The following is a 27,522-nucleotide window of genomic DNA, read 5'->3' as shown; positions in this document are numbered from 1 at the left end:
TGCTTTTTTGTTGAGTGCTTTTTGGGCGGCTGCTAATTTGCTCCCACTGGCCGGTGTTTGTCTAATAGTTTAATTGGCGAGGTTGCACACCTGTTTGGCAGCGCAGCTGGCTGCTGGGCCGGTGCGCTGCGAGCGCTCCTCTCCGGCGGTCCCATGCAGGTGTGTCATGCGCACCCGCCACCGATCCAGCCACAGATGGCATCGCCTCAAGCATCTTGAGACGTTTTCACTCTTTTCTCTTCAACTGCCACGTTTTTCCACTTCACTCACCATTTTCCCAGCCAGTTATTTACCCCTGACTTCATCATGCGCCTTTTAATTTTGTAATTTGGATACACACTTCTTAATTTAGAAGTGTCAGCTTGATGAGGCTCTTTTCATTAATTTCTTAATCCGCTGACATGAAGTTAGATGCCAATTTGAAGGAAATTACATGCCTTGCAATTCTTCATTTAGCCAGACGGAAATCTGTGGGTGTTTCTGTCCGACCCTGTTTTTCTCACATGTGCACTTCACTTCACACGCTTCAGTTGGTCTCCTTAGCATCTCACGTTTCAAGCCGACACCATGTCATATTACAGCTGATTAAAAAAAACAAACAATTAAAACATGTAATAAATGTATCACATTACAATTATAAATGAGAGGAAGATCCAATATAACACTTGAATCATAAGTGGCTTTGCTTTGTATTTTTCTCTTTGTTTTATAGTGGTTAAATATCACCACTACTACTGCCAGTTAAACTACTATTTACAGGATATAATAATATAATATATAATATAAAATAAAAATACATTCTTGGAGGGTAACAGATTCATTGAAAATAATTACAAAATTATTACTTTTTATTTTTAAAAGTATTATTTATATTTATTTGTTATTTTAATTGTATGTATGTTGTAACAATCAACATTTAAAATGGTTTTCACAGTTATCATAATCATAAAGTCTGCCATGTCAAATCAAAACTAGTTTTGATGCCAAACCATTGAATTTTAAGTTATTTATTTTATCTACCACAGTCTATCTGTGCACACACTTTTTTGCATATAATGTTATATTTGCATAGTTACTGACGTTTCTCATCTGGTTTCGATTCATTTTATTCTTCATACAACTGTTTTTATTGCAGCCAGAGATGCAATGTAATCTCATTCTGCATTGCATCTCTGATGTGATGGTAAATGACAATAAAGAAATTTGAATTAGAATTTAAACTTGCTGAATTTTTTTTTGTTACATAAATGAATAGGAAGTCATGAAAATTCAGTTTAGCTTCATTTCAATTATTAGGAAAAAAGAAAACACCCGAACCCATGACAAGAGTCTTGTTCACGAGGTAAAAACAAACTTTGTTTATGTTTATCTTCTCTGCTTGACATAGGCTGCCGGCCATTTATAATGTGATGAAGGGTGGCAAATGTCCCGCGGGCCTGACTTTGGACGCACTACGCCTTCTCATTTTTCAGTGTTCTGCTTCAATCTTAACCTCACTATATTTATTCATCTACATAACTCTGAGATCTTTGAATTGTTGAACTTTGCTGCCAAGTTTTCCCCCACATGAAATCTTTACAGTGAATCCAGATATTTTATTTGAGATGTGGTCTTGTAAAGTCTTTTGTTGTGGAGGCGGGGTGCTTTTGCTGACACCAGATTTTCTCCCTGTGTCTAAACGCTCAAGGTGTGGGATGTTGTGATGATCTCGCTGCTCTGCCACAGGGATGTTCCGTTCTTCTCAGATCTCCTCTGTCGAAGGCTTATAGCTCAGCACGGAGTGCGGCATGAAACGCCACTAGTTCTGTATGCAGCTTGGCTGCGGCTATAAAGTCACATTCAGTGTTCAAAATGGAAAATATAGGGACTTTTTTCAGTCACGGATCAGCAACTTGCTATCAAGGTCACAATGTTTTTTATATAATCGGCTGCAATTTCTATGGTATATGTTGCTCTTAGTACTTCTAATATCACGCACCGCTGACAGCACTATCCCTAATTTAAACACTACAAAAAACGATTGCTACTCCTACTCATCGTACGACATCTGTTCTTTTGAGTCTACTGCTAAGAAGAACAGATCTACTGCTACTCAAAGATTATTTCCTTAACAAATACTACGAGACACCTCCTGCCACACTGAGGGAACTGCAACTCCTACTTGTGCAACATCATATACTTCAAATTAATTTAAAAAATCTTCATAAAAACTAGTCCTACCGCTTTTCTAGTCACTTTCGCAGTCCTTGAATGACTGCTGTTATTGCCCGTACTTTACTGCAACATATTATTATTATTATTGTTAACAGGATTAGCAGTCGTAGCGGTGCTGGTAGCAGTAAGTATTTTTCAGGCCACACATTTTTATCTGGTCCAGACTCAAACGAAACCGCCGTCTATGCAGGGCAAATGGAATCAGTTAACACTTCAATACTAAGTGACACTTGTGCGGGGATCCAGGGGACCCTGACGCGATGGTGCAGCCTGACACAGATTCTTCGCCGAGATGAAAATGGGTAGACGAGAGTTTAAACTCTCTGATTCCATTTTTGATGGGGAAATGTATCTCCGCCAATCATCTATAATTGATCGTCTGTATCTACTTTGTTAGATTCCAGTAATGCTTTTGTAAGCTCAATCAAGCTCCTTGTCGATTTGAAAAATTTAAATGGAACATTAGAAAAGCCAGGGGCCACAATTCGGATGCCTTTGAACTTCGAGGATCAAGCCTTCTTTTTTACCGCCGTAACTGACTTCAGAGTCGGCGAGCCGCCCTGTCTTCCTTAGAGGCAATGGGAAAATGATTTTGGAGACATAAATGTCTTCAATGTCTGGATATATTTTAGAGATTAATATCTATCTCTTTTATGACACCATCTGCTAACCTCCCAGATAACCTCAGTCTAGGTCGTATATATTCCCGGAATATCTATTTGCTATTCTACATTGATTTACTTAGAAATCAGCTTTTGCTGGAATATATTCCTTTCATTTGACTTGTATTGTACCTGTTATGGTGGTTACCATTTTTTATTCATCATTATGCATAGATTTGCAAGGAGATGTGATGAAAGTGACTGTTCAAAATGGAAGTCGACATCGGCTGCCTGTTCTCATGAGACTCAAAACCTAAAGTAAATCATGTTTTCTCTGATGATTTCCATGTTTTATATTGTAGCAATGAGCCGGACATACATTCCATTCTCTTTTTAACTACAGTGGTACCTTGGTTCTCAACCACAATCTGACCGTTCGAGAAGCGATTTGTTCGAAATCCGAATCGATTTTTCCCATTACAATGAATGGAAAAATAAATACTGCGTTCCGAGCCTTAAAATAGTCTTTTGTAGGAGTGAATGTAGAGTGTCTGCTGCAGGTGCGCTGTTCCTCTATGTGTGTGGCCGCTGCATGTGGGAGGGGTTGCCGAGTGAGTGACGTCTCTCCAGAAGTGAAGAGGTGCCCGGTGCGTGTCCAGCTCTGAATGTGCGCTTCTGTGCAGTTTGGCTGTGACAAAGTCATAAACCAAGTCACGCTCTGTCCCAGACTCGCCTCATCCCTGTCCCAGCTCCAGCCGACAACAGGACATCAAACCCTGGAGTGCGCGCTCCAGCCTCGGAGGTGTGGAGAGCGAGCACCTCCCCTGTGACACTCTACCACAGGAAAAGTTTTACACCTCAACATGAAGAAAAAACAGTCAGTAAATGTAGCTAACGGGACACGTCTGCATACAGAGGCTGCGTTATACACAATAACAAAGCGCGTTGTGGGTCATCTGATTGTCCACGCACGTTTCCGGCTTTCTTCGGGGACGTTCGAGTTCTGGATTTTCGTTCGAAATCAGAAGCAAAAAAATCTCTGAATTTTTGTTCGAACTCCGATTTGTTCGAAGTCCGGGACCTTCGAAAACCGAGGTACTACTGTATATTATGAGTTGCCCCTCCCCTGTTTGACTTCAAATGAACTGTTATCTTTTACAAAATATTCACACATATTTTACCTGCAAATATTCACATATATATCAGAAAAATGGCATTTGAGAAGTGTGACTGGAAGCATCTGAGTGAAAATTCCAAATTAGCATGTGCAGTTACAAAGAAAATGGGCCTCTCAACTAACAAAATGGGACATGAACAAGGACTGATGTCCACGTGTTGATTTAGCAGCATGATGTAATAACTCTTTACATGTGGTGAACAGCTTTCACCTGCCAAAATCCTGGTGGTAAATCTATTCCAAAACGAAAAAACAAGACAAAAAAAACAAGAAGAATTTTCTTGTCAATCATGTTCAACTGTATGTTTAATTATTGTTGAAATTTAAAATTGCTGGAACCCCTAAACCATATAACCCCCCTTTCAGATTCAGAAGAACAAAAACAAATCAATTTAACTTGTTACAAAATAAAATCATCGCAACAATCAAAAATAAGACAGATTGAAACACATGAATCTGAGACTTTATAACTCTAGAAAATACAGCTTTTAATAGCCTTTGTCTCAAATACTAACACTTTCATTGTTTGACTCTTGATCTGCTTAGACTATCATGTTTGTACTCAACTTGTAGAAATTTGTCTGACCCATATACACCAGTAATCATGAACTTAAGTGAAGACAGATTCATTGTTTGGATCCGCACAGCAATTTGTTGACTACCCTTCTCTTCATTACAGTTTTTAATGCTGCCTCAATTCATTGTTAAAATTCATTTTTTGTGCATCCTTTTGTCTCAGTTATTGTTATCGTAAAACAGACACACGGTTATGGTGCCTCAGATGTTCGGTGTCCAAGTGTATGGCTTAACTGCAGATTCACTGTAGGTGTGTTTAAGATGCTGGTGTTCTGTAACAAAATAGCGCGGTATAAATGTTAGGTCATGGCTTCTTATAGCCTTACAGCCGTGAACATAATGGAAACTCCGCCACATCCCTATCTCCCTCTTGAAATATATCAGACCCCCCTCAACTAAAAACCATTAAGCGATACAGTTTTTATCTTCTTCTTCTACGCCAAGACTAATAGCAAGCCACCCAAATAAATTAATTGATACGATCAATCGCCAATTTGCTCTCGTCGTTTCTATTTGTTGCTACTTTGCAGTTTCAGATTAGTGCGTCAGTGTTTCTCTGGTGATAATTAGAAAAATTCAGGAGTTTTACGCTTTATGGGTGAGAGGTAATTTCAAGGTTTCTGTAGAGCATGGGGTGCTTTGTCAGCAGCCAGCAGTTATTTGATTTAATTCCTTACAAGCGCTGTATTTTTTTTATCCTCCCCTCGCACACACACACATGCAAAGTTTTGAGATATAAATAATAATAATGCAGTCCTTTTGTGCTTAAAACAACATTGTATTATGAAACAATTGTATTATTGTATGATGATCTTTGTACTGTATGTTACAATTGGTTTCGTTTGTTGCAATATGAACGGAAACTACACTTACTTGGCAAAAAAAAAAAAAAAAAAAAAAAAAAAAACTTGGAGTGAGGTACAGAAGCTCATAGTGAACCAGGTGTAGCATTATGATGTTAATATTTCTACAGCTTCATACAAAAACGTTCGATTTTCACTCATTCACTAGTTAAAAGATGACCCACCTGTTGTAGCACGTGTGCGTGCTGCTGATGAAGATTGGTTCGTAACAACTTGACAAAACTAAATTTTGCCATGACTCTTGTAGGTGGGTTAAAAATATTGAATCAAATGTTGGGCAACGTGACCAGCTTCTTTGACGTCACACGTAGGGATGAGGGGCTGAGATATGAATATGTTGAAGCATGAAGACATGCAGTGGAGATCTAAGTGTTCCTACTGGTCTGTAGATAGGATTGGACTGATGCACTTTGTCACACTGTTGTGCTCACATGCCTGAATCATTTTCTGGCTGAGTCTGTTTGCCAGCTGTCCTAAACCTAAGTGCGGCACGGAGCCTAACTTTGGGACTTCCACCACCCTGGCAAACTGATGCTCATGTGGTTGAAGTCGCCAGTTTCAGTCCGTGTCCAGGAAGTGAGCTTTTACTATCTGTCAGCACCCAAGGAGGTTGTTCTTACCACAGTAACATTCGCTCTGCTGCACTGTGGATTCTTCATATCTCTACTCAGATATAAGGGGCAGTGTACAGTAACAAACACTGATTCAGCACCCACTTCTGCAATTTATATGCCTTCACAAAAACAGTGTGCCATTGAATAAATGAATAAAATTACTTCCTTGACTTAAGAATGGAATTCACTCACACACGACTGCCATATCTTCGATTTAATTCTGCCACCATGGAGTCTGAAGTTCTGCGCAGTGACCACAGTACCTGAGTAACACAATACTATCTTCAACTCCAACCATTTTTCTGTCCTAAACTTGTGTATGTACTGTAAGCTATGATTATTGACAATACATTTTGTCTCTATAAGTCGCCTCAAAGTTGATCAACTGCTGTCATTCGATTGTATTTTGTCTTTTGTGAAGTCAAGTATGTTTGAAGCTAGCTGGTCATGCAACCTGATCTGCTTTTCGTCTGACTTTCAAACAGTCTTAATAGTTTCATTAAAATACATTTATTTGTCTGTTTCGGACTAACTCTCTTTACGAACACACTAACAAATGGATTACTTTTCTCTCTGCCGTGATTGGCAGAGAGAATAAGCAGTTCTGTAAAGCTCGATAAAAATAGAGGTTATTATAGTGATGTTGGTGCATAGATATTGAACAGTTTTACCGGCAAAGGCTAATTATGCTTTAGTCGCAGTTCATCTTTAGAAGACAAACTGAAGTCCGTCTGCCTGGAGGAGACAGAAGTCAGCAACCTGAGCTCTTATCAATATATACGAGTCCAGTGACTTAGCACCTGTCACTTGACAGACTGTTAAAACACGAGCCGGAATTGTGTCGGAGGATGTCTGCCGTCCCTTGTTTTTATTTTTCCCCAAGAACAACAAATAAAAGAAGCGTGATATCAAGTATAATATGAAATACTTGAATACCAGTTAGTGGGCCGTTTTCTTGACTTTGGAGGAGGACATTGTTTTTGAATGCTTTTCACTTTCTCTGTTGTGTTTTTACATTTTTTATTTTTTTATTTTTTCTCGACTCGACAGGATTTACTGTTGAAGAAACTCGACGCAATTGCAATTTCTGAAGGAATTGTGTGTATCAGTGTGTGTGTGTAGACCTGTGCGTCTGTGTGTGTCACATTATAATTGTTGATTCTGGTTGAAAAGTTTTAAATACTGATTGCTTGAATATGATAAAGCCGCTCAGATGGTGAGAGTGGTAACCCTTGTGGGTTAGCTGTGTTCCTGAGAAAGACTCACAACCCTAGGGCTAGGCTTCGTGTCCTCGGTGTCACAGCAACACAAGTTGAGTGTCTGATTGTCATACAGTATGTGTTCTATTATATTTTATTGCCAAAGTCTTTCATTCAGTAAATGTAAAGGTTTCAAGTTACCGAGTGAACGATAATCTTTGCACTGATTTAACACATCTGAGATGTCACTGTTACTCACATGACCAGAAGAGACGTAAATATTATTTTATTTTCTTTAATTTGTATACAATGATATATCCCAACATAAGGAGAAGAAGCTCGGAGTGGAGCGATTCAATGGTATTTTCATTCATGATTGGATTTTTTACATTGATCCTTTCATCACAGGAAGAACATACCATATTTTACCACACAATTCAATAACGCTTGGTCTGACTGCACCAAAAACTTAAAAACCTGTGGATATAGATTTCAATCTCGATTGGTCTTGATCTGATTCATGCGGTCGACTGCTGACACGGAATAAAAAGCCCAAATACCTCTTTTATATGTACCAATTGTCGGCCATTATTAAAAAACATTGTGCAGATGTTTAATTTTATCCGAACAGTTTCCTGCACACTGCCTGTGTTTTGCCTGGTTTATTGCTAAAGTTTGTTCATACTACATCAAGTTCTGATGCAATAAGGGACTAGCCTGTGAAATACGAGAATGCACTGCCGTCCTAAAAATAAACGGAGGATAGAAAATGGACCTATAACCCATCTGGCAATACGATTTATCAGTCGAGGAAAAAGTGCAAGAACAACGCTACGTTATCGTAATGCTCGTAATGTCTTAATCGACTCAGGTTTGAGTAGATTTTGTGTCAAACTGCGTCAGTTTGGAATTGAAACCTTTAAATATATGTTTTAAGCGATGGTTTGCGCTGCCGTGGCTTGTCTTCTGCTCTGTTACATTTTTATTGCTTTTTGCCTTTTATGTTTTCCTGTCATTCAAATAAACTGTGCTTTATTTCAGTCTCACATAATATACTTAACCTTTTGTTTTGTTTTGCATGTCTTCTTCTAATGCCTTAACTACTCTTAAAAACTAGTAATAAAAGTCTGGCCAATAAGTAGGTGATGCGAATAATGCCACGTAGTACGCACATACTAGGAAATGTGTTTTTCAGTGGTGGTGTTGAGTGTTGCAAACATTGCTCTTCTCGAACATTGTACCATCATGACTCCCAGCGTTAACCACTGGATTGACTCAGCCGTCCTTCTTGGTCCGTGCTGCATTCTTTTCCTCTTTGTTGTCGTTTACTTGCACCTCCCTGGGATCACAGGCGCATGATAATGCATTGTTATGCTGCAGATAAAAGATTTTTCTTTTATGGCTTTAAATATGTGCTCGCAGAAAGCGTTTATTGCGCGACACTGGTGGTAAACAGACATAAATCATCAACATTGCGTCGTTTTTATTACATTAAACTGAATATTGTTCCACAGATCTGTTGGTATTAATAACTTGCCTCAGCTACCTTGCTAATTTGATATTATTTTCTCTAGGTATGGCTTACGTCGCATGCTAATTTCATTGCAGTAAATGCTTCCTCTATTGGTGCCCCGGGCAAAAGCCTCTGATTAATTAAGAATCTGCAGCAACTCACTTAGTCAATTCAAACGACTTTAATGCCCAAATCACTATTATTTCAAATGACTGTCAAGTAGGCGGGAGTAAATCGTTGACTTATGCCCCTTTAATGTCACAATATTGCACCATGCGTTTGGTGTTATTGAGGTCTGGGGGCCTGAGAACAACCAACGGTAATGACATAATGTGGCTGCGGACGCACATCTCTCCTCTCACCCCGCCTGTTGCCCTGCTCTCTTCCTGCCTCCGACAAAGACACTCATCTGGACTGGATCATTTGCTGTCTCGCGGTGCACTGTGGTTTATAGCCAATTATCTCTCGCAATCCATTATCGATTACAGTGTTATCTTTCTTGCATTGCTTTATTTTTTTTCCTTCTTCTTCTTCATTGCAACAGGAACAAAGCAGCTCACTCAGGGGGGCTGGATACAAACAGTAGTTAAGATGGATTGATGTTCATTTGCGTGTAAATGGATGCAGTTTAAATTGAAAAAAAAGGTTGAAGCTATATTCAGTAGCAATGAGGCCATGGTCGAGCTCACTTGGGGGGAGGTGGAGAGGCTACGATCTCAGTGAGCTTTCTTGTGCATTTGTTTATGTTGGTGGGATTTGGGTTTTAATTTGTATTTGCTTGTGTTTCCTCTGCAGTTGGGTCAACAATTTTGGTCATGAAGGTCTCGGTCTACTTCTGGATGCACTGGAAAAGCTGCTTGATAAGAAACAGTAAGTGGTCACCTGTTCCACTCCCCTTCTTTAAGTTACTCAAGTTACTGAGACTGGTCTCCACTGCGGTTACACAAAAACAGGAACACCCAGGAAAATTAACCCTTAAGATCTTAATCTGAGGCCAATGACAGTAACATCAACCATGACGTCATGGATGGTGAACAGACGGCACATTTATATATCAACTCAAATAGACTAATTGAGTTTGTTTTTGAATTTGTTTCAGGCAAGAAAGCATTGACAAACGGAACCAGCATAAGCTCATCCAGTGCTTGAAGGCTTTCATGAATAACAAGGTTTGTATTGTCAGTCCGAAAATGGCTTAAGCTTTAGTCATGTTTGTGTGTCATTTCATTTTGAAAATGAACCAATTTTCCAAACACTTTTTCTGATGATAAAACAATGAAAATTGGTCACCGGTTCCTGGACCTGAATGTGCCTCCTGTTAGAAACTCAGCAAGAAAATTGGTTGAGCTTGCACAACATTGTGTATTGTGATCCAAATTTCTTTCAAATCTGTTTATCCATTTTTTCCCAACAGACAGACAGATACGTTTAGTAACCTTACCTCCTTGATGGAGGGGATAAATATTTATCTAGATATATATTTCAAGTTCATTAGATTCCATGTTTCCATGACCATACTCTTTTGGACCTTTTGAAATTTTGAACTATTCCCTCTCTTCCATCTGTTTGATAGTATGGCCTGCAAAGGATCTTGGGAGATGAGCGAAGCCTTTTGCTACTTGCACGGGCAATTGATCCCAAGCAGACGCACATGATGACCGAGATTGTAAAGATTCTGTCTGCCTTCTGTATCGTCGGAGAAGAGAACATGTAAGTGAAAATGATTGCACCCCACCAACAGGATGCATTGTTCATGTTTTCAATCTTTCAGTGATTCAAATTCTGAGCTGCGATGGGTTATTTTTATCTGTACTTTTGGAAGACTTCAAAATGTACATGTTCAACCTTTTTTTTTCCCTGGGAGGAGCCATGCGAAATATTTTTAAATGAAGTAGACTGACCCGGTGAATATTGGTTTATAACCTCAGTTCCACGCCACACTTCCTTATTATTCTCAGTAAAATGCAGCTCATGTGGAAATTTAACTGTAAAAAAAACAAACACAGGGGATTTAAGTCATGTTGCTTTACATACGCAGCTACAGCTTTGGAAACACGTTTACCTGTCAAATGGGTCTCAGCTGTGGTCTAAACAACAGCAGATCCTCATGCATCTCTCTTTATTTCTGTCCGTGTGGTTGTAGAGCCTATATAGAGTTTGGTGGCCGACGCAGATGATTCAGTTTACTGTTTTTAATGTGCTCAACTTCTCTGTGCTGTTTGCTGGGGACACACAGCCTGGCTGACAGCTTATAAATTGGATTTAGGGCAGTATTTTTTTATTGTTTCCCACAGGGCCGGACTAGAATAACAATAACACTTCAAAGTCAGTCTGCATGCAGTGCCGGAAATAAACAAACCCACAAATTCTGTCATAAAAGCTGACTTCAGCAATGTTTCTCAAATCTCTGGCCATCCAGATAGGTCTTTATGGTGGAGCTCTGACCCTCGCTCTGGCTTTCTGAGCTTTATTATATACTCCCTGCAGTGTGTGCTTTCAGGAATTGGCTCGAAAATATAAATTAATCAAATGTTTCGAATTTGACCCAATATGTGGTGGGATCATAAATGTTATGCCTTTGAGTTGGCTTCAGTGATTCCATCCAAAAGTTACAGTGAAAACATAATTTCATAAATACATAAAGGCTGTTCATTCATTCATCTTCAGCCATGGCAACTGGAAATACTTCAGTACTTCGGAATAAATGCCTGAGCTGAAAGAAGTAGCTGCATATAAGCACTTCTTTCTGACTCAAATGACCCGAGGCTCGCAGTGAGTCACAGCGAAAGCTCAACAAACAAAATGTGTGAATGTTAGTTTCAAAATAATACGAAACCAAATCGACCAACGACGATAATGTGACTGTTTTTGCTGGCAGGTGTAACAGAGATTTGTTTACCTATGGATAATGGAAGAAGTGCTGAAGACGAGTCTCTTCTTCAATGTGTCCATCTTTTCATGATCGGCTAAACCATACTGTGCATGAGTACTCCAGTTTGGAACGGTATAAACTACCCTTCTCGCTCTGATTGAAATTTCATTCAGAATGAACTAAATTGAGCAGTTTTCTGAAAAAAAAACAAAAAAAAAAAACGTTCTTGCATGCAGCGTTTTCATAAATAAATACTAAAGTAAATACTTAAGTAAAAATATATGCCTGAGCAAACACAGGGATCACTGCATCGTTACGGCGCATTAATTTGCTGAAGAAAATGACAGCAAAAGCAGCTGAGACGTCACTTTCTCGTGCCAAAAAAACTCAGCCAGAGTTGTGATGCTGGCTCGTGTTCAACACCTACTTCAGCTGACAGCATCAAAAGAGAACACGACAAGTTAAGCAGATCTATCTGGCCCATTCTTAGGTCTTGTTTGAACGCACTTTAAAGCAGCTCAGTACGTCGCTTCCTGTTCTAACTGGTGATTTTGTAACCCTGATCACAGTGCTGGACGTTCCATTTATCTCTCAATCGGAGCAGGACCGCACATGTCGTCCTTTTGATCTGAATCTTGTCCTGCTCTGCCTCTGCTCGGGCATCAAGCAAGGTTTTTACGAAATCATTTTGTTCATAATTTGAACAAAAAGGCCTGTCCTGGGTGTGACAGACTCATTCCTTTGAAAGAGTACAGCCCACTGTGACCCCGGAGCTACGGAAATAAGAATCAGGAAATGAATGGCTGAATGAAAGATGGCTGCTCAGCGGCAGGTGGGGGTTTCTGATGTACTGTAACCGCACGCCAAAAAGCTCCACAGTTTGAGTCCAGGCAACCTGGGCCACTGATGCCCAAGAATGACATGAGCGTCATTGATTCATGCTATTAGAATTAGAATCAGAATCAGCTTTATTGCCGTGGTCAGTGAAGATTCCACCAACTAGGAAAGGGCTTTTGAACAAAAACATAATAAACTAATATAAAATAAAATATAATAATGGAAGTAACTAATAAATAAATAACCCACAAACGACAATGATTATGTGGAACGTGTAATTATTGTGAATTACAACTCTAAATTGACTACCAGTCACTTTCCTTTTTTAATAATATATTGCATGCTAGATTTTAATACATTGTTACTACTTTTCGCTGTATTTTTTAATTGAGATTTTTTTTTTTTGGAAATGTTTTTTTAATGTTTTTATTTGGCCTCAATTCATATCAACAATTGCTTAAAATGTGGTCAATTATATTATCTTCTACATATTCTTGGGAGGTCGTGCTCAGTGCTGCAGCCTCCTACCATCTGTTCAAGTCTGTCTTGAGGGTTCAAACATGTCTATGTCCTCATCCACAACCAAATCCCAAAACTCACCAGGGTTTGTTGATGGCGCTCAGTTGTCCATAGATGTGAGTGTTTCTGTGAATGGTTGTCTTTTTGATGTGCCCTGCAGTTAACTTTGTCCACCTGCCTCTTGTCCCGAGTGGCTGGCAGAAACTTTGACTTTCTTCCTTCTTTGTGATTAAGCGGAATGTATTTCTTTATTATAAAAAAGTCACAAATTTGACAGTTCCCATTCAGTGTAGTATGTTCAGAATTTTATACATTGTTTTACATTTAAATAATTACATTTTTTCCTGAATAAATTTGACTATTTTTATGAATGCAAAATGAAGCCCATTTTATTAATGCAAATATTCATTTTAATTTTAATAACTTGTACTTTTGCTTCATCATCCACCTGAAATTAGAAGCGCCATGGTTCTGTGAAATCAACTTACCTACAGTTTTTAATGTTTTTTTCTGTAGCCATTTGTGTGGCAGCACTTTAGTACAAACCGCATTGACATTTTAATCATGAACTCCAGCTGTAGTCGAGTAGATTGCATACAAAGAGGTGGAAGGCAGTGGTACCTGTCTGTCCCCGCCAACATACAGCAGGAGATAAGATACGTGTTGTTTGATCTGAAAATTTTGAATAAATGTCCTGTCACTGCGGTGATTACTTTTGTGTTTTGCATTCACCCTGTCGTCTGTTTCCTTCCAGTCTGGATAAGATTCTAGCTGCAATGACGATTGCTGCAGAGAGGAACAATAAAGAGAGATTTGCTGCGATCGTGGAAGGACTGGAGAATCACGAGGCCCAGCAGCTCCAGGTTAGAAATTTCATATTTTAAATGCCACATTCTTTGTGAACACAAAATCTCCCTGTTGATGTCCATCTTGCAACATTTTCAAGTGAATGATGGTCGAGATGTGACACGTACTGTGTGTAATGGCCAAAGCTTCACGAGAATCGTTTTGTTGGCAAATAATGTTTTTAATTTTCACCAACCATTCTTTTCCCCAAAGTGCTTTGCCTCACATTATTTGGGTGCTGCTGTCAAATTCTGTCAAACGTCTCAAAGGACTTGATCTTAAAGGGCAAGCAAAGCTTTGTACTTAGGTTTTCCATCAGCATCAGGAACCAAAAAGCCAAACCAAGAATGAAATATAGGATCCTAAAAATGGTCGGATCGAGATCGGGAATTACATTTCTGCTGCAAGAGATTTTGAGGTTGTGCTAATAACAAAGTCAGGAATACAGGAAACTGAAAGCATGTCTCCTTTATAAATACAAACTTTTCATCCACAAAATACACAATGAGAAACTCGGGCTGAAATGAGAGCAAAGGGCTGCCAGCACAGCTGCAAGTCAATGTTTGTGTTGCCATTTGGACAGCAACAACTGGACAGCAGCTTTTGATGACTGTACATTATATGTTATTATATATTACATCCCAAGTCAAACAAGTTACACAACAAAAAGATGTGCACAAAGCATCATCATGCATGAAAACACAAATCTCCAAAATAAATAAACAAAAACAATGTTTTCTAAATAACATTTTTTTCCCTAAATGCATTATTTGTTTATAATTTCATTGACTAAGTAATGCTTTTTAGAGTAATATTTGTGTTCTATTAAAAACAGTCTTGTCTTGTTTTATATATATTATCAGTATTCTATATTCATTTGAACAAACCATGATGCCCTTGAAATGTTTAAGCAGTTTATGCTTGAGACTCACCAGGTCAGCTGCAGCATAAGCTTTGGCGGATACTGAGGGTCTTCAAAAGAGCCAGCAGTGACATAGGGTCCTTAGGATTCTGTGTCACACTCTCCCATAGCCCATTACTCATTTCTACCCAGAATTATGTAGGAGGTGAACTGTGACTTGGGGCTTTGTCAGTCTTTAATTACAATGTTTGGGAGCGTTCGGAGGCACAGCTCGTCTGACACTGATAATGCTCCAAACACTTCTGCACTATATGCTTGATGTAAATATCAATCTGTATGCAGGAGAATAGAGAGAATTTTTCATAAGCTGCGCGGCTTTCTTCACTCGTATAAATTCTGTGAAGATTTTGTGGAGTTTCTTTTATGTGCCCGGGCTCTGGTGGATACTGTGAAATGTCAGGTTTCAGGGCACAGTCTCACGCCTTTCTTTGGCATACAGAGTCAGTCATGGTCTTCTTGGTGGTGCATATTTAACTGCAAAAGGTTCCCTAGGGAGCATAGTGTACTGCTCGTATCTATAGCTGCTATCAAGAACACGTACATTGTCAGTGACATAGGTTCAATGTATTGTTGTGTATCTGAAAGTAAGCAGTAAAGAATCTTGTGTGCGGATACTGCAGGTTGTTTTTCTGTTATTGCATGTTTGACAGCACCTGTGAAAAGATACATAAAGGATGTATGGAGAAAATAGCTCTGGTTTCAGACAACTAGCTCCTGGAAACGGCAAACACGCATATGAGATCCTGCAGTCAAGGACTGTGTAGACAGCTTTCCGTCCTCCATGGGAATCCTTTAGTGTAATATTGATCGTCTGTCTGAGTAAAACTGTCTTATCCACGGCTTACTCCCCTGAAACACCTTACTGCTCATTATAATTCATCAGGCAATTCCACGGAACCCCCTTTTCCGAGCCCCAACACGCAGACATACACCCTGCTGGAGTTTTCCTTTCCAATAATTCCATTAATAATGCACAATAGAGGCAACCGTACAAGCAGACTCCCTTTTCCATCATTTCTCTCTTGGCTCAATCAATGTCTTTTTTGGATGGTTTCTTTTGTTTTATGTCAAATATGCTGATGAAGGCTCACTGATGTACTCTGTGTACTCCGCAGGTTGCATGCATGCAGCTGATCAACGCCCTTGTTACGTCACTAGACGACTTGGACTTCAGGATACATCTGAGAAACGAGTTCCTTCGGTGTGGCCTCAAAAAGATACTGCCGGTAGGGCATTGGTTTGACATCACTTGAGTCGGTTATTAATGGATGATGGAAAATCAAACAATATTGATATCACTGAGACACTCGAGCCCGGCTCAGGGAAGTGCTACCAGGGGTACTCCTTCGTGACTGGCTAAATACACAGTCATATCAAGTCAGGGAACAGGATGCAGCTAGAGCAGTCTGTAGTCCTGACCCCACTCCCAACATACCCCAAGATCATGTCCCCTACTCGACAATTCAGAATGGAGAGACAATAGAGGAATTAAGAAAACTAATGGAGAGAAAAAATGATACATAAATGTGGTTAACAGGGTAACAGTTATTCAACAGCCATAATGTCAAATGCTATGCAGACATGGGCAAGGTAGATGACGTAGCAAGATCAAATGATCCAAAAAGACTTCTCCTAAGACACCGTCTTAGATCCGAATAGATCAAGCTAAGCCAATATTATCGCCCTACATTAGTTTTTCCGGAGAATTTGAGTCCTTATTTTAAGGTACATGAGACATTAATGGTAGCTATGACCTCAATGGGACGGCAGGTGACAGTAGTGTTTTGGAAATCACCTGCAAAACTTTGACTTCCCCGACATTAAATTTCAATGATTTGTGGATCCAGATGACAATTCAGAAACATAAGCAAAATGCAATCTGTCTGTTCCTTGTACAGTTAATATTTACTAAAAATGTCATCTGTTTCTGAGTTGTTTTAGACACACATGGACAATCACATGGTGTATGGTGATTGTCTCTTGCATGGCCTGTCATCAATTCATAAAATTCCTCAATTGGTGTTTTAATGTATTTTTTCTTTAGAGAGTAGAACGCACATGGGCTTTACCAAAATGTACATTATTTTAATGTGCCCAGCTAGAGGGTGCTTCGAATGTTTACAGTGTTAGTTCTAGAATCTTGTCCTTATTCAAGCACAATTTGGATAAATTGAATCATTATTTGAATTGAACCTATTTGGTGAATCTGAGTTAATACCCAGCGCATGTTGGTGCCTTCTCTAGATATCCAAATATTTTTTGTATTTATGTACCAATGAAGGTCTATAATATCATGAAAAAACTGCTCAGGGATTTTTTTTTCTCCCCATTAACAAGGTAAATGTATCTTCAATGACGGAAACATTGTTACATTTGTCCCATCGAAGCAGGTCAATGCTGTTGCAGGCAACAGGGGAAAAAAACGCTGCAGATGTTCAAGAACTCCACTTACCAGTCTATTAAGTCTGCGCTGTGTCACAGTAACGTGCCTCACACGTTCCTGGCATCCTTATCGAGTTGCCTGCACCTCTTCACATGATGGCGGTGGCAGACGGGCTTGGACTCATCAGTCACACTCTCAATTGAGGCGAGTGGGGTGAACATGTCATGGAGCCAGTTAATAAGTTACCCCAGCTGCTCACGTTGATTATGACTGTCATTACTTTAATTATCTCCAATTCTTGCCATCTGATGCGGAAGATTCTGGGCGTTCAGTCATTTATGAATGCCACATTTACAGCTTTAAATGTGAGACACTCAAAGTGACACTTTCATCGAATTATGAAAAATGCGCTTGATCCCGGCACCGCTCCCAGCTTCAAAAGTAAACTAAAATAAAGCACAGTTTGTTTTGTTTTGATAGTCCTTGACACTTTTATTCCCCTCTCTGTCACTTCACTTTTGTCGCAGAGTGTACCTCCCTCTGAACCATTGTTGTTTAAGACAGATGGTGTACCCGAAAAAAGCTGTGCAGGTTGATTGATACCTGCAGAAATTGGGCTACATTTGGCCCAGTCTCCATCTGTAAACTCCGCTGCTGGTGATTCATAGTGAAAGTGGTAAAGAGCACCCCTGGAGCCCCTTGCGGCTTGAACAGGTGTGCAAAAGTTGTCGCTGCGTTGAGTACCGCAACAGACGATTCAGTATTTACATGATGCTTTGCCGCACCGCTGCTGTCTATACACAGGTCCTCTTTTCTTTGCCCTTTTTAAAACACTCCAGGAGCTGAAAGAGACGGAGGAGCTCGACATCCAGTTGAAGGTGTTCAATGAAAACAAAGAGGAGGACTCCATCGAACTCTCCCACCGCCTGGATGACATCCGGGCAGAGATGGAATATCCTTTTGTCTTCTCTGTGTAGATGTACAGATGATTGGAGTCGCAGAGCAAACAGACACGGAGTGATGAGTGTATAATGTCGGCTTGGTCAAGCTTTGCAGACTAAGACCCTCCACAGCACAGTTCGTTAGAGAGGGATTTGATGATCCAAAGCACAAGATCCAGGTCTGCTATAGCATGTATATAGTGCTGTCTTCTTAACCTTCTACTTCTTTGCCAGGCACTTTCTGTATATTCCAGTTTACAGCAACATTGCTGCAGTGTCACACTGTAAATAATACAGCATATAGCTGGTTTGCTATCACGCAGGACTTAAGATGTAGCCAATTATTTTTAGCCTTATCACTCAGCTCAGTATGAAATTTAATATTTTACGTGGAGCCATATTCTATTACGTGATCAAAGTGTCTCCTATTAAAGTATTATCACTTTATGTCCGTCTGCTCCTCTCTAAATGTGAATTTCCTCCTCCAACTCTCCTCCAATGTCCATTAAAGTCAAAGTGGACGAGGTGGAAGTTAATAAGGTGAGCGATAATTGAGTCCAGAGTTAGAAACTTCCCCTTGCATCCTGGGATAGAAAAAAAAAAAATCTTTTAATAATTCACAAATCTCCTCTAAGGCTATGTGCGAAAGTCTGTCATTGTGAGACGACATACTAGACTCTGACATTGTTATGCAGATGTTCATCCTCGCAACGTCTTTTCTTCCACACTATCCGACAGTTTGAGTGCTGACACAAAGTGCTGCGGTGACTGACAGTTGGTGTTGACACATGCAGGTGAAACTGTGTGTGTGCGTGGCGAGAAGGTGGTGAGGAAAAAGTGCAGTTGGATTAATGATGTGCTTGAGCAGGTTCGCAAATGAGAAGCCCCTATGTTTGTTACCAAGGACAATGCCACATTGATCTACGAGCTGGGTGCACAAATCGAATGCCCAGGAAAGCCTTTTGTCCCACTGGTGGCTGACCACACACATGAACACACACTTAACTGGCACGCTGACGGTGGTACTTCTTCCTGAGCTTGCGTCTTGTTTTCTCCCCTGTCGTTTCATGAATATTAACCTGGAGGTGCTCGTATCCTCTGTGTCCGACCCGGGTCCAGGTGCCGAGGAGGTGACTCCGGGCCACTTATTAATATTAATGAACTGTGGAGTGGTGATTGATTGACCCAGCCACCGACTGGCCCACTCATGTTTATTCATGATTTAGAGAGGGAGAGAAAAAGGCGGACGGGGAGGTGTCACCCAGCGGATTGGCATTCCACGTAAGGCGTACGTCTGCAGCCTAGTGATAGATGAAGCTATTTGGATACTCTCCCAGTCTGAGCTCCTTCTCATGTCCTCTCAAATGCTGCCATGGTGAGACTAGAATTGAATCTCACAGGAATGGTAATTCTCATCAGCTTCATACACGGCTGATACAAGGGTAGGCATTGACACTTTTGTTGTCTTACAAAATAAACAAAAAGTTGGACCTCAGAATTGGGCCATTATTGAACATGATGGCGTAATATCAATACAGTGTGATATGTATTTCCTTAGCTCCATTTGATGAAGAATATTATCCATTTTATACCACAGAGAGAAGGTTCTGTTTCGGTACTCCAGTTAGTTGGACTTGTTACATTAGGATTTTGGCTGTTGCAAAGCCTGAGAGGGTACATTGGCAGAGCCAAACTGACCCGAGTGTGCACAGATGGATGAGATCTGGTCTGATCAACAGTACCAAGATTAAGGAGGAGAGAGTGGGGCTGGTGAACAAAGCAGCGTGCTGGCGAAAGAAAGTCTTTGAACATCACGCGTTGACAAAGAGAAGCACCATGGCCAGGAGCTGGGACACAGTCTGCTGCTGTTTGGTGGCACGATTGAGAGGTGAAGGCGAAAAGCATGGCAGTCTAAATCTTTCTTTCCCAACTCTCTTTGCTGTGTTTGTGTTCAGTTCAGGTGTCTTTGAGGATTGTGTGACTGCTTTTTGAAGATAAAGTGGTTTTGGTGGCTTCAACAGCTTTCAGACCTTTAAACTTAATTGTGTATTTTGAAATTTCAATGTTGTGAAGCAAGGATAAAGCTCAGCACCTCCACATCTCTTTGCATGTGAATGCTGAAACCCTCACCAAGGCGGGCTTTTTTTTTGCTGCCTAACATTCAATAATACTTTTGAAAGATGAGAGTGCTCTATTGTTATGATCGATTTTCAATGTTCCTTTCACATGGACTTTAATTTCTGCAGAAAACAAAGTTTTTGAATGCAGTGTGCAATATATTGAGCCGGTTTTAGTAAGGTATTGTGCTGGGCGAAGGTCCGGCCAGCGGCCACCTGGCCACACTCAAAACAGTATAGAAATGTTTTATTCTGACCGTTTCCGCTGCAATGCTTAAGTCTAGTTAATTATTTTTATTTCATTTTTCAATAAATTATCACGGATATCATGGCATTGAAATTAACTGTGCAGACTGAACATCAGTTTGTTACTTCTTTTTGTTTTCATATCCATTTTTATTTATTTATTCGTAACAATATTGACCTTTCATGATGTCCTGTTCCTTCAGTTTGATCTATATCCAAAATCCTCAGGTAAAAATCCATCCACTTTTGTCTTAAATAATGGTGACACACTTTTTTCCTGACATTCCTTAACATTATTTTCAGTAATTATTTTGTTTAATGAAAATATATATTTATTGCATTGTTTCTTCATATATTTAGTCTAACATTCAATATAATGCATAATTACTATTTTAAATCAGAGTAGCATTTTGTGTCATGTATTTTACTCCACCCACTATTTTCTGATTTATTTTCTTGTATTTAAATGCAACCACCAGCAAAAGAAACATTTCTTTTTTTATTATATTGCTACCACTGTACAATGTGGCATCACTGGAAATAGAATTGCCCATCTCTGTCTGAGCACAAACTACTTTTTTAATAGCGTATCAGCACACTGCTCCATTAGTACTGGCAATGTCAAAGAAGTAGAACAGAGGATTGTAATGGAGCACCTGTTGGTGTAGTAAATCAATCTCCTGTTTACATAAGCAGCTAATTTCAGGCACAGTTTGGTACAAATTTACAGTGTAGCTGAATGAAATGCAAATCTTTTTGGAAACAATCTGTGATGAATCTGCTCCATCACCTGACATCAAATGAGGGGTGAGGACTACACGATCACGTTCTGGTTTACAACTCGCATTTTAAGATGAGATTATCTGCCTATCGTGTTTGAAGATCTTGGACAATAGCTGTAGCCAGCACGCTAAATCACTGTTGACTTGGCACTTGAAACTTGGCTTTCAAGCACTGTTTGTGAAGCGTTCAAAGATAGAAATCTAGCTGGCTAAATATATGGATCAGGGCCCATTGAGTTTCCGCCAATGAGAGAGCCTTAAGGGAAAAGTGGGGGCATGTGGGGTTACAGACTCTCCCGTACTGTGTGCTCAAAGCGACGTTTGCAGTTAGAAAATAAATCACTTTTTTGTGTTTGAACTGATTTTATCCTTTAACAAACTATTTCTGAAGAACATTTAAAACCCAGCATTGATATCTAGCGATGCGACATTTTGGTATAGTGAAAATCTCTATGTCTGTCCTAAAACATTTTGAGTGTTTCATTTTGCATCGACAGGAGAATATCCCAGTTATGCAGAGCGGGAGGTGGTGGACACTTTGAAGACGTTTTCAGTTTATCTTATAATTCGACAGACAACCATTCATACAAAAAACCATACACACAACACATAAACTGATAGTGTGGAAGTATTTTTAAATATTCCATGGTGCAGAAGATAAATAAGAAGCATGTGGGATGTGATATTTACAGCAGAATAATAATGTTTAATAAAACATCTGCCTTGGACTTCAGCACTGTCACAAACACCTCCAGAGAGAAGCTAACATGCATAATCAATACCTTTTTCCACAAATCCAACCTCCTGAATTCTGCTCCCGAGTGAACAGTCAGTTTCAATCACATAACTTGGTTTTGGCGATTTTTCTACGCCCAGAAATGATCAGCTCACCCATCAGGCTTGCTTTAAATTTGCAAATCAGTGAGTATTCCTCTAATTAATTTTCCCTGCTTTGAAAGGTTGAGAGTGACAGGTAAACCAGAGGGAGCAGCCTTTTTTTTTTGTGCCATCCCTCTATTCATGGTAGCTGTTTACAATGTTTTCACTCCCGAGAGAGAAAGCGAATAAAAGGGAAATCACTGTTGTGTTTGTCTTTTTTTTTTTTTGCACGCTGACGCCTGTCAGGAAATATGAGGTGAGAAGCTGAGAACAAACAAGCCATTATATGATTTATTCTTTGTGCCGCAAGAGCTGCAGGTATAATGAAGTCAAAAGACTTGTCTTATAAAGAATGAATGTTTGTCTTCTTTAGTACATTAAGTTGAAGTGATTCTGCTTTTCCTTAACTTGCTCCTCACTGATATGAGTGAGGTGTATCATCTCCTATCCAACATGGTGAAAGACACCGGCTCGGAGGCATACTTCCTGTCCATCCTCCAGCACCTCTTGCTCATCAGGAACGACTACTACATCAGGTTTGTTCTGTTTTTCTTTTCTTTTCAGATTTCACATGCTCATGCAATGCTCGTATTGCGGGAGTTTGGCCCTCACGTGGGTCAGCAATGCGCTCGCTGACCTCGATATAATGTTGCATCTGAATCCACAGCATCTTTAAACTTCTTCACTGTTGTTTTTTCATCACTGTCAGTTGACTTTATACATTTTGAACTTCAATTCAGATTATTATCAGATGGCGAATTTGCTGAATAGTGGGCAATTGCGAACATTACTGCATAAACTCGCGTTAAATTGGAACCATGTTTGATGTAACATGGCTTTGTATTGCGTATCATTCTTCAATAATTGAGTCTCACATACTAGTAGCATCACATCAAAACCAAACAGTAATTATCCTTGTTTTGAAGGTTTTGTGTTGTTACAATTTACAAAATGGCCGCCTCACTCAAAGGGCTGAGTTTACGTTGAAGGAGTGAACACAAAAATGACCGATGTGCTGTACTGGTTTTGGCTGTCAAATGTTTTTGGGGCGGGGCAGCTCAGCATTTTCGCTGGCTCTTGATGCCCGATATTCTTCGTTTTTTCCAGTCAATAAACGGCAGAACACAAACTATACGTTGCAACCGTTCTGATGTCAGGACCAATGATAAAGGCAAATATTATCAGCAAAATGCAGCGTTTGTTGTAGATACCATACACATTATTTTCATAAGTCAATTACTCGGAAATAGATGGACAATGTTTTTTCACACTTCTGTACAGGTATATGTTAAGGTGACGATTCATCTGTTTATAGTATACATGGAAAGTAGGTCCCCTTTAAGGATCATTTTTATAGCGTTCTCAAGTGGCCACAGATGGAGATACCATGTATGTTTCTGTGGCGCTTAGATGAAGTGACGAAAAGTAGGGAAACTCAAAACACAAAAATGGGCGTGTCCTTGACAACGTGACTCGGTTTAAGGTGGAGGAGTTCAGGTTTTGTGCTGATATGGAGCTGAAGGTTGAGGAAGCGTTCATAGTTTGAATATCATTGTGAGTGAAGTGAGAGTGCAGGAAGAATCAAATCATGGATGAGTTCATTGCGTGACTCCTCAAACCTGCTCAGCCTCCTGTCATTATTTTATGCAACCTTTGAAACATCATTTTATCTTTGAAATGATCATCATCAAAGATGCTCATTCTTCAGCCAGCCGAATGTTTCACAGCTCGTTTTAATTTCAACAGTATTGTGATTAATTGTGGATCTTTTTTAGCTTCAGTGTTGAGGGAATGAAAAGGAGTCCGAAGGCAGGAAACGTGCCACTCCTCTGTGTGCGGTGACACTGATGAACACACTGCTGTGTCAGACATTTCTACAGGAATAAGACTTGTGAAAAGAAGTTGGATGAAGGAGAGGGGATGAAAGGGCTAAGATTAATTTACCGTAGACAAGTTGCTGCTCCCTCAGAGTTATGAATAATGTATTCCGCCACCTATGTAAAGGAAGTGAGAAATAGAATTCACATTAACCGTCTGCAGCAACTTCCTCGCTGTCCATGTACCGTTCATGCAGGGGGGTGTTCATTTTAAAGAAGCATCAATCCTTGCAAAAACCATGACAACAACCATGCTGCAAAAAAGATTAATTACTTATTAATTACGCTTTTTTTTTTGGTCCTGACAACAACACTTGACTCCTTCCACGAGTACTACTGCTATTTGTGATAATCAGAGCGCTGGATATGTTATTTCATTTACACTTTACATATAGAATATATTACCATAAGCTACTTATTGATATTTACTGTAGCAGCATAACAGCCAGTTGTTGTTAGTTATTGACTACTTATTCATATCTTGTTTTGCCTGACTATTTATGCTTTTGTCCCACTTCAATTTTAATAGAGTATACACTCTTAATAACTACACAAAGCACTTGTGCCATAACAAGGTACAAGAACACTTGTCACTAATAATTTGAGACTGGATTGTTTCAGAGATTGATAGCCTGCATCATATGCCTCAGACGCAGCAGATGAAATCGCCGCCAGGGCTGGATTAAATGATAAAAATAATATCCAGCTAAATTCACTGGAGTTCAAACTTGTGACGACTCGGCGCGGAGAAGGAGACTCAAGCGCCGAGGCAGGAAGAGGCAAACAGGAAAAATAAGCAAAGATGGTTTATTAACACAGGAAGTGGAAAAACACAAAAAAATGACAAACAGAAAGCAACTCCAACAGAGCGAAACATGGTGTGAGTAATACACAGTCCGGGGTCCAACATGGTTGAATGACGAGTCCATGAAACAAGTCCAGAGTTCGGAAGAGAAACGCACGATTGGGGCAACACGTGACATGAACAACTAGAACAAGAAAACAGCATGAGCACGAGGAAAATTTGACAACTAAAAGTCTCACGCAGTGTGTCGAGATAACAAAACTAATCCAAGACTTACGAGGAACAAACCATAAGGTATAGGAGAAGACACAGCGGAGATTGTGTGGATCTTGTCTGGCTCTGTCAAGAGGGAGCAGTGGGAGACAGACCAGGAGGAAGAAGCAGTACCAAAATAAAAGCAGGGCAAAAGTGACAAATCTGGTGTTTTTGATCAGTTTCTCTGATGATCATGTTTCTCAACTCACCTATGACACCTTCAAGAGTATCACTTCAACTTGGCTCACCTTCTGTTTACCCAGAAACGGATATCATGTCATTGTGGCCTGTCAAAATGAGAAAACATGATGAGCGGTTGATGCTGAGGAGAAATTGAGGTATTTAATTTGATCATGGGTGTCTGATATCAGCAGATCTCAATGGTGAAACCGAAACCAAAGAAGGTGTAGCATATGAGGTTCCATCACGCTCAACAACCAACTCAGTTGTGGTGATGCGGTTGTCCCACAGCATCGCCTCCAGAACAACGCGGGCCACCGGGAACGGAAGCCAGTCCACTGATGCTAATGCCTCTGCTTATACTTTGGTTATTTAATGCCATTTTAATGCATTTCACCTTCAGTAACTGCACTGCCTTCATAACAGTATTGGTGGTGTATCATTCCCACATTGGCCAAGCTGTTTCTGTCTACTGTCATTCCTCCCAACACAACATTAGTTGTTGCACTCCCCTCTGGGGCTCGGTTTATTTTTGGTAATTAATCTCTCACTGCAGCCTAATGAATGGGAGCACATCAAACCCACCCAGTAAATATAGAGCAGATCTGCTCTTTTGGAGCCTGGTGATAGGGGGATTACACTGGTTATGTGGAGCAGAGCTGGATCAAGTAGCTCGCGCTGCACTCAAAATGTGTGCTATCATTGGAAGAAATGAAGGTGCCAAAGTGGGCAAAAAAAAAGGAGTTGGGGTGTGATTCTGGGGACGTACGCTCATTTATGGAGACCAGCGTTGCCCACTGTGGAGAGGCCCTGACAGTTCTGGGTCATTCTTCCCATCTCTAGTTATCTCCACCCAGCCCCTATCTGCTTGGTGGCGGAGGATGGAGGACGAAGGGAAAATAGGGCGGATTATTGAGATAATAATGTGGTGTACATGGGTGACAGTTGTAAGCTGAGTGCCACAGTGCTTAAGCTACGCAGGGCGATGTGTGAGCTTTCACCAGCTTCTTCCAATCATGAGTGGGCGAATCTGCCAGCTCTAGCTTAATGTAAGGCTTGTCATGCATTCAAACATTGCACCTAAATGTTGATTTATTCTTGTTTGCTGTAGATGGGAAATGTTTTTCTTTTCTTCCCTCATTTTTCCTTAAGAACATGATGCAGCCTGTCCACCCACAAGTACCAGCAGAACCAAGTAATTTCAGATGACACTATATGCCAAGTGTCATTATAACAAACAAACAAATTTCATACATAGCTGTAAGTCGACGTGTTGCACGCACTTTATTATTACATTTCGTGTTGTTCTACTTCAGACAGCAACAACAACACGTCTCATCAGCACTCTGTGTATGACTGTGGAGTTAAACATTAGATTAGCAAAATACGATCTCTTAGAACAGGTCAGTTCTGAAAACCTTCTCTAGTCTGATTGAATATGCTTGTTTGATCCGTTTGTCATTATCTGTCAATGGAGATGCATATAGTCGGGGAAATTCTTATGAAACCACATAAACAAAAAATAGGGAACGTTAAATCACATCACAAGAAGAAGCGGTCAGTAAAGTGAAACATGACCATAAAACCAATAACATGATTCATTTTATGTCAAGGACAATGACGTTTCAGGTCAAGGTGAAGCCTGCTTTGTCCCTCTGTGTTTTTGTTTAAGCATTTTTCTGCAATGATGGTCTACAAATAATTTAATTTGAGATATGGAGTCAAAGATTAGAAAGATGTAAAAAATATATTTCATAATCATACTGAAAATATAAGTAGGACTTTACTAATGATTGAATTTAATACTCTTCCCAAAGTTGCTATCATGCAGCGCAAGTCCGCTGGGCAGACTTTGATTTCCCCAAGAGTCTAATCTGCATAAAGATATCAACGGAATATGGGCATGAATACCAATTTGTCTTTCGTTCTTGTGAAGCAAAATTTGTGTTTCTGTTTTCATGCAACTCTTTCAGTAATCCTCTCAAAGGGAATGAAATATTTCTACATGCCACTATTTCTTCAGGAAGTAAGTTCTGTGCTGCCCCCTTCCACTACACAAATCGAGCATCTGGTATGTTTTTATCTTCTATGGTTGTAGGTATACTGACTCGAAGCAGCACCGTTTTCATTTTCACCTATGACCGAAATTAACAAAATATTAATTTTAGCTGCGACTTCAATGACTAAACTGAAAATATTTATATATATGTATTTCAAATGCTAAAAAACAGTACATGCTAAACATCTTTTCATGAAGTATGGAAAAATGTGTACTGGGGTGTTACCACCCTTGTCAATGTCCA

The 27,522-nt window shown here is 39.9% G+C and overlaps 1 protein-coding gene across 5 annotated transcripts in view; it reads left to right on the top strand.

Moving 5' to 3' along the window:
* The window catches only part of diaph2 (diaphanous-related formin 2), a 335,124-nt gene that overhangs the window by 85,257 nt on the left and 222,345 nt on the right, over nucleotides 1–27,522 (top strand). For all 5 annotated transcript variants that reach the window (XM_053878770.1, XM_053878769.1, XM_053878771.1 and 2 more), the window contains 7 exons: nucleotides 9,554–9,628; nucleotides 9,858–9,927; nucleotides 10,332–10,468; nucleotides 13,741–13,849; nucleotides 15,870–15,980; nucleotides 17,977–18,089; nucleotides 22,522–22,638. In XM_053878770.1, the coding sequence (XP_053734745.1) occupies nucleotides 9,554–9,628; nucleotides 9,858–9,927; nucleotides 10,332–10,468; nucleotides 13,741–13,849; nucleotides 15,870–15,980; nucleotides 17,977–18,089; nucleotides 22,522–22,638 (732 nt within the window). The remainder of the gene's footprint in view (nucleotides 1–9,553; nucleotides 9,629–9,857; nucleotides 9,928–10,331; nucleotides 10,469–13,740; nucleotides 13,850–15,869; nucleotides 15,981–17,976; nucleotides 18,090–22,521; nucleotides 22,639–27,522) is intronic.

This window comes from Synchiropus splendidus, chromosome 11 (assembly GCF_027744825.2).
Source record: "Synchiropus splendidus isolate RoL2022-P1 chromosome 11, RoL_Sspl_1.0, whole genome shotgun sequence".
NCBI classification, from domain to species: domain Eukaryota; kingdom Metazoa; phylum Chordata; class Actinopteri; order Syngnathiformes; family Callionymidae; genus Synchiropus; species Synchiropus splendidus.
The sequence above is the reverse complement of the archived record's forward strand: the minus strand, read 5'-3'. Positions and strand labels throughout refer to the sequence as shown.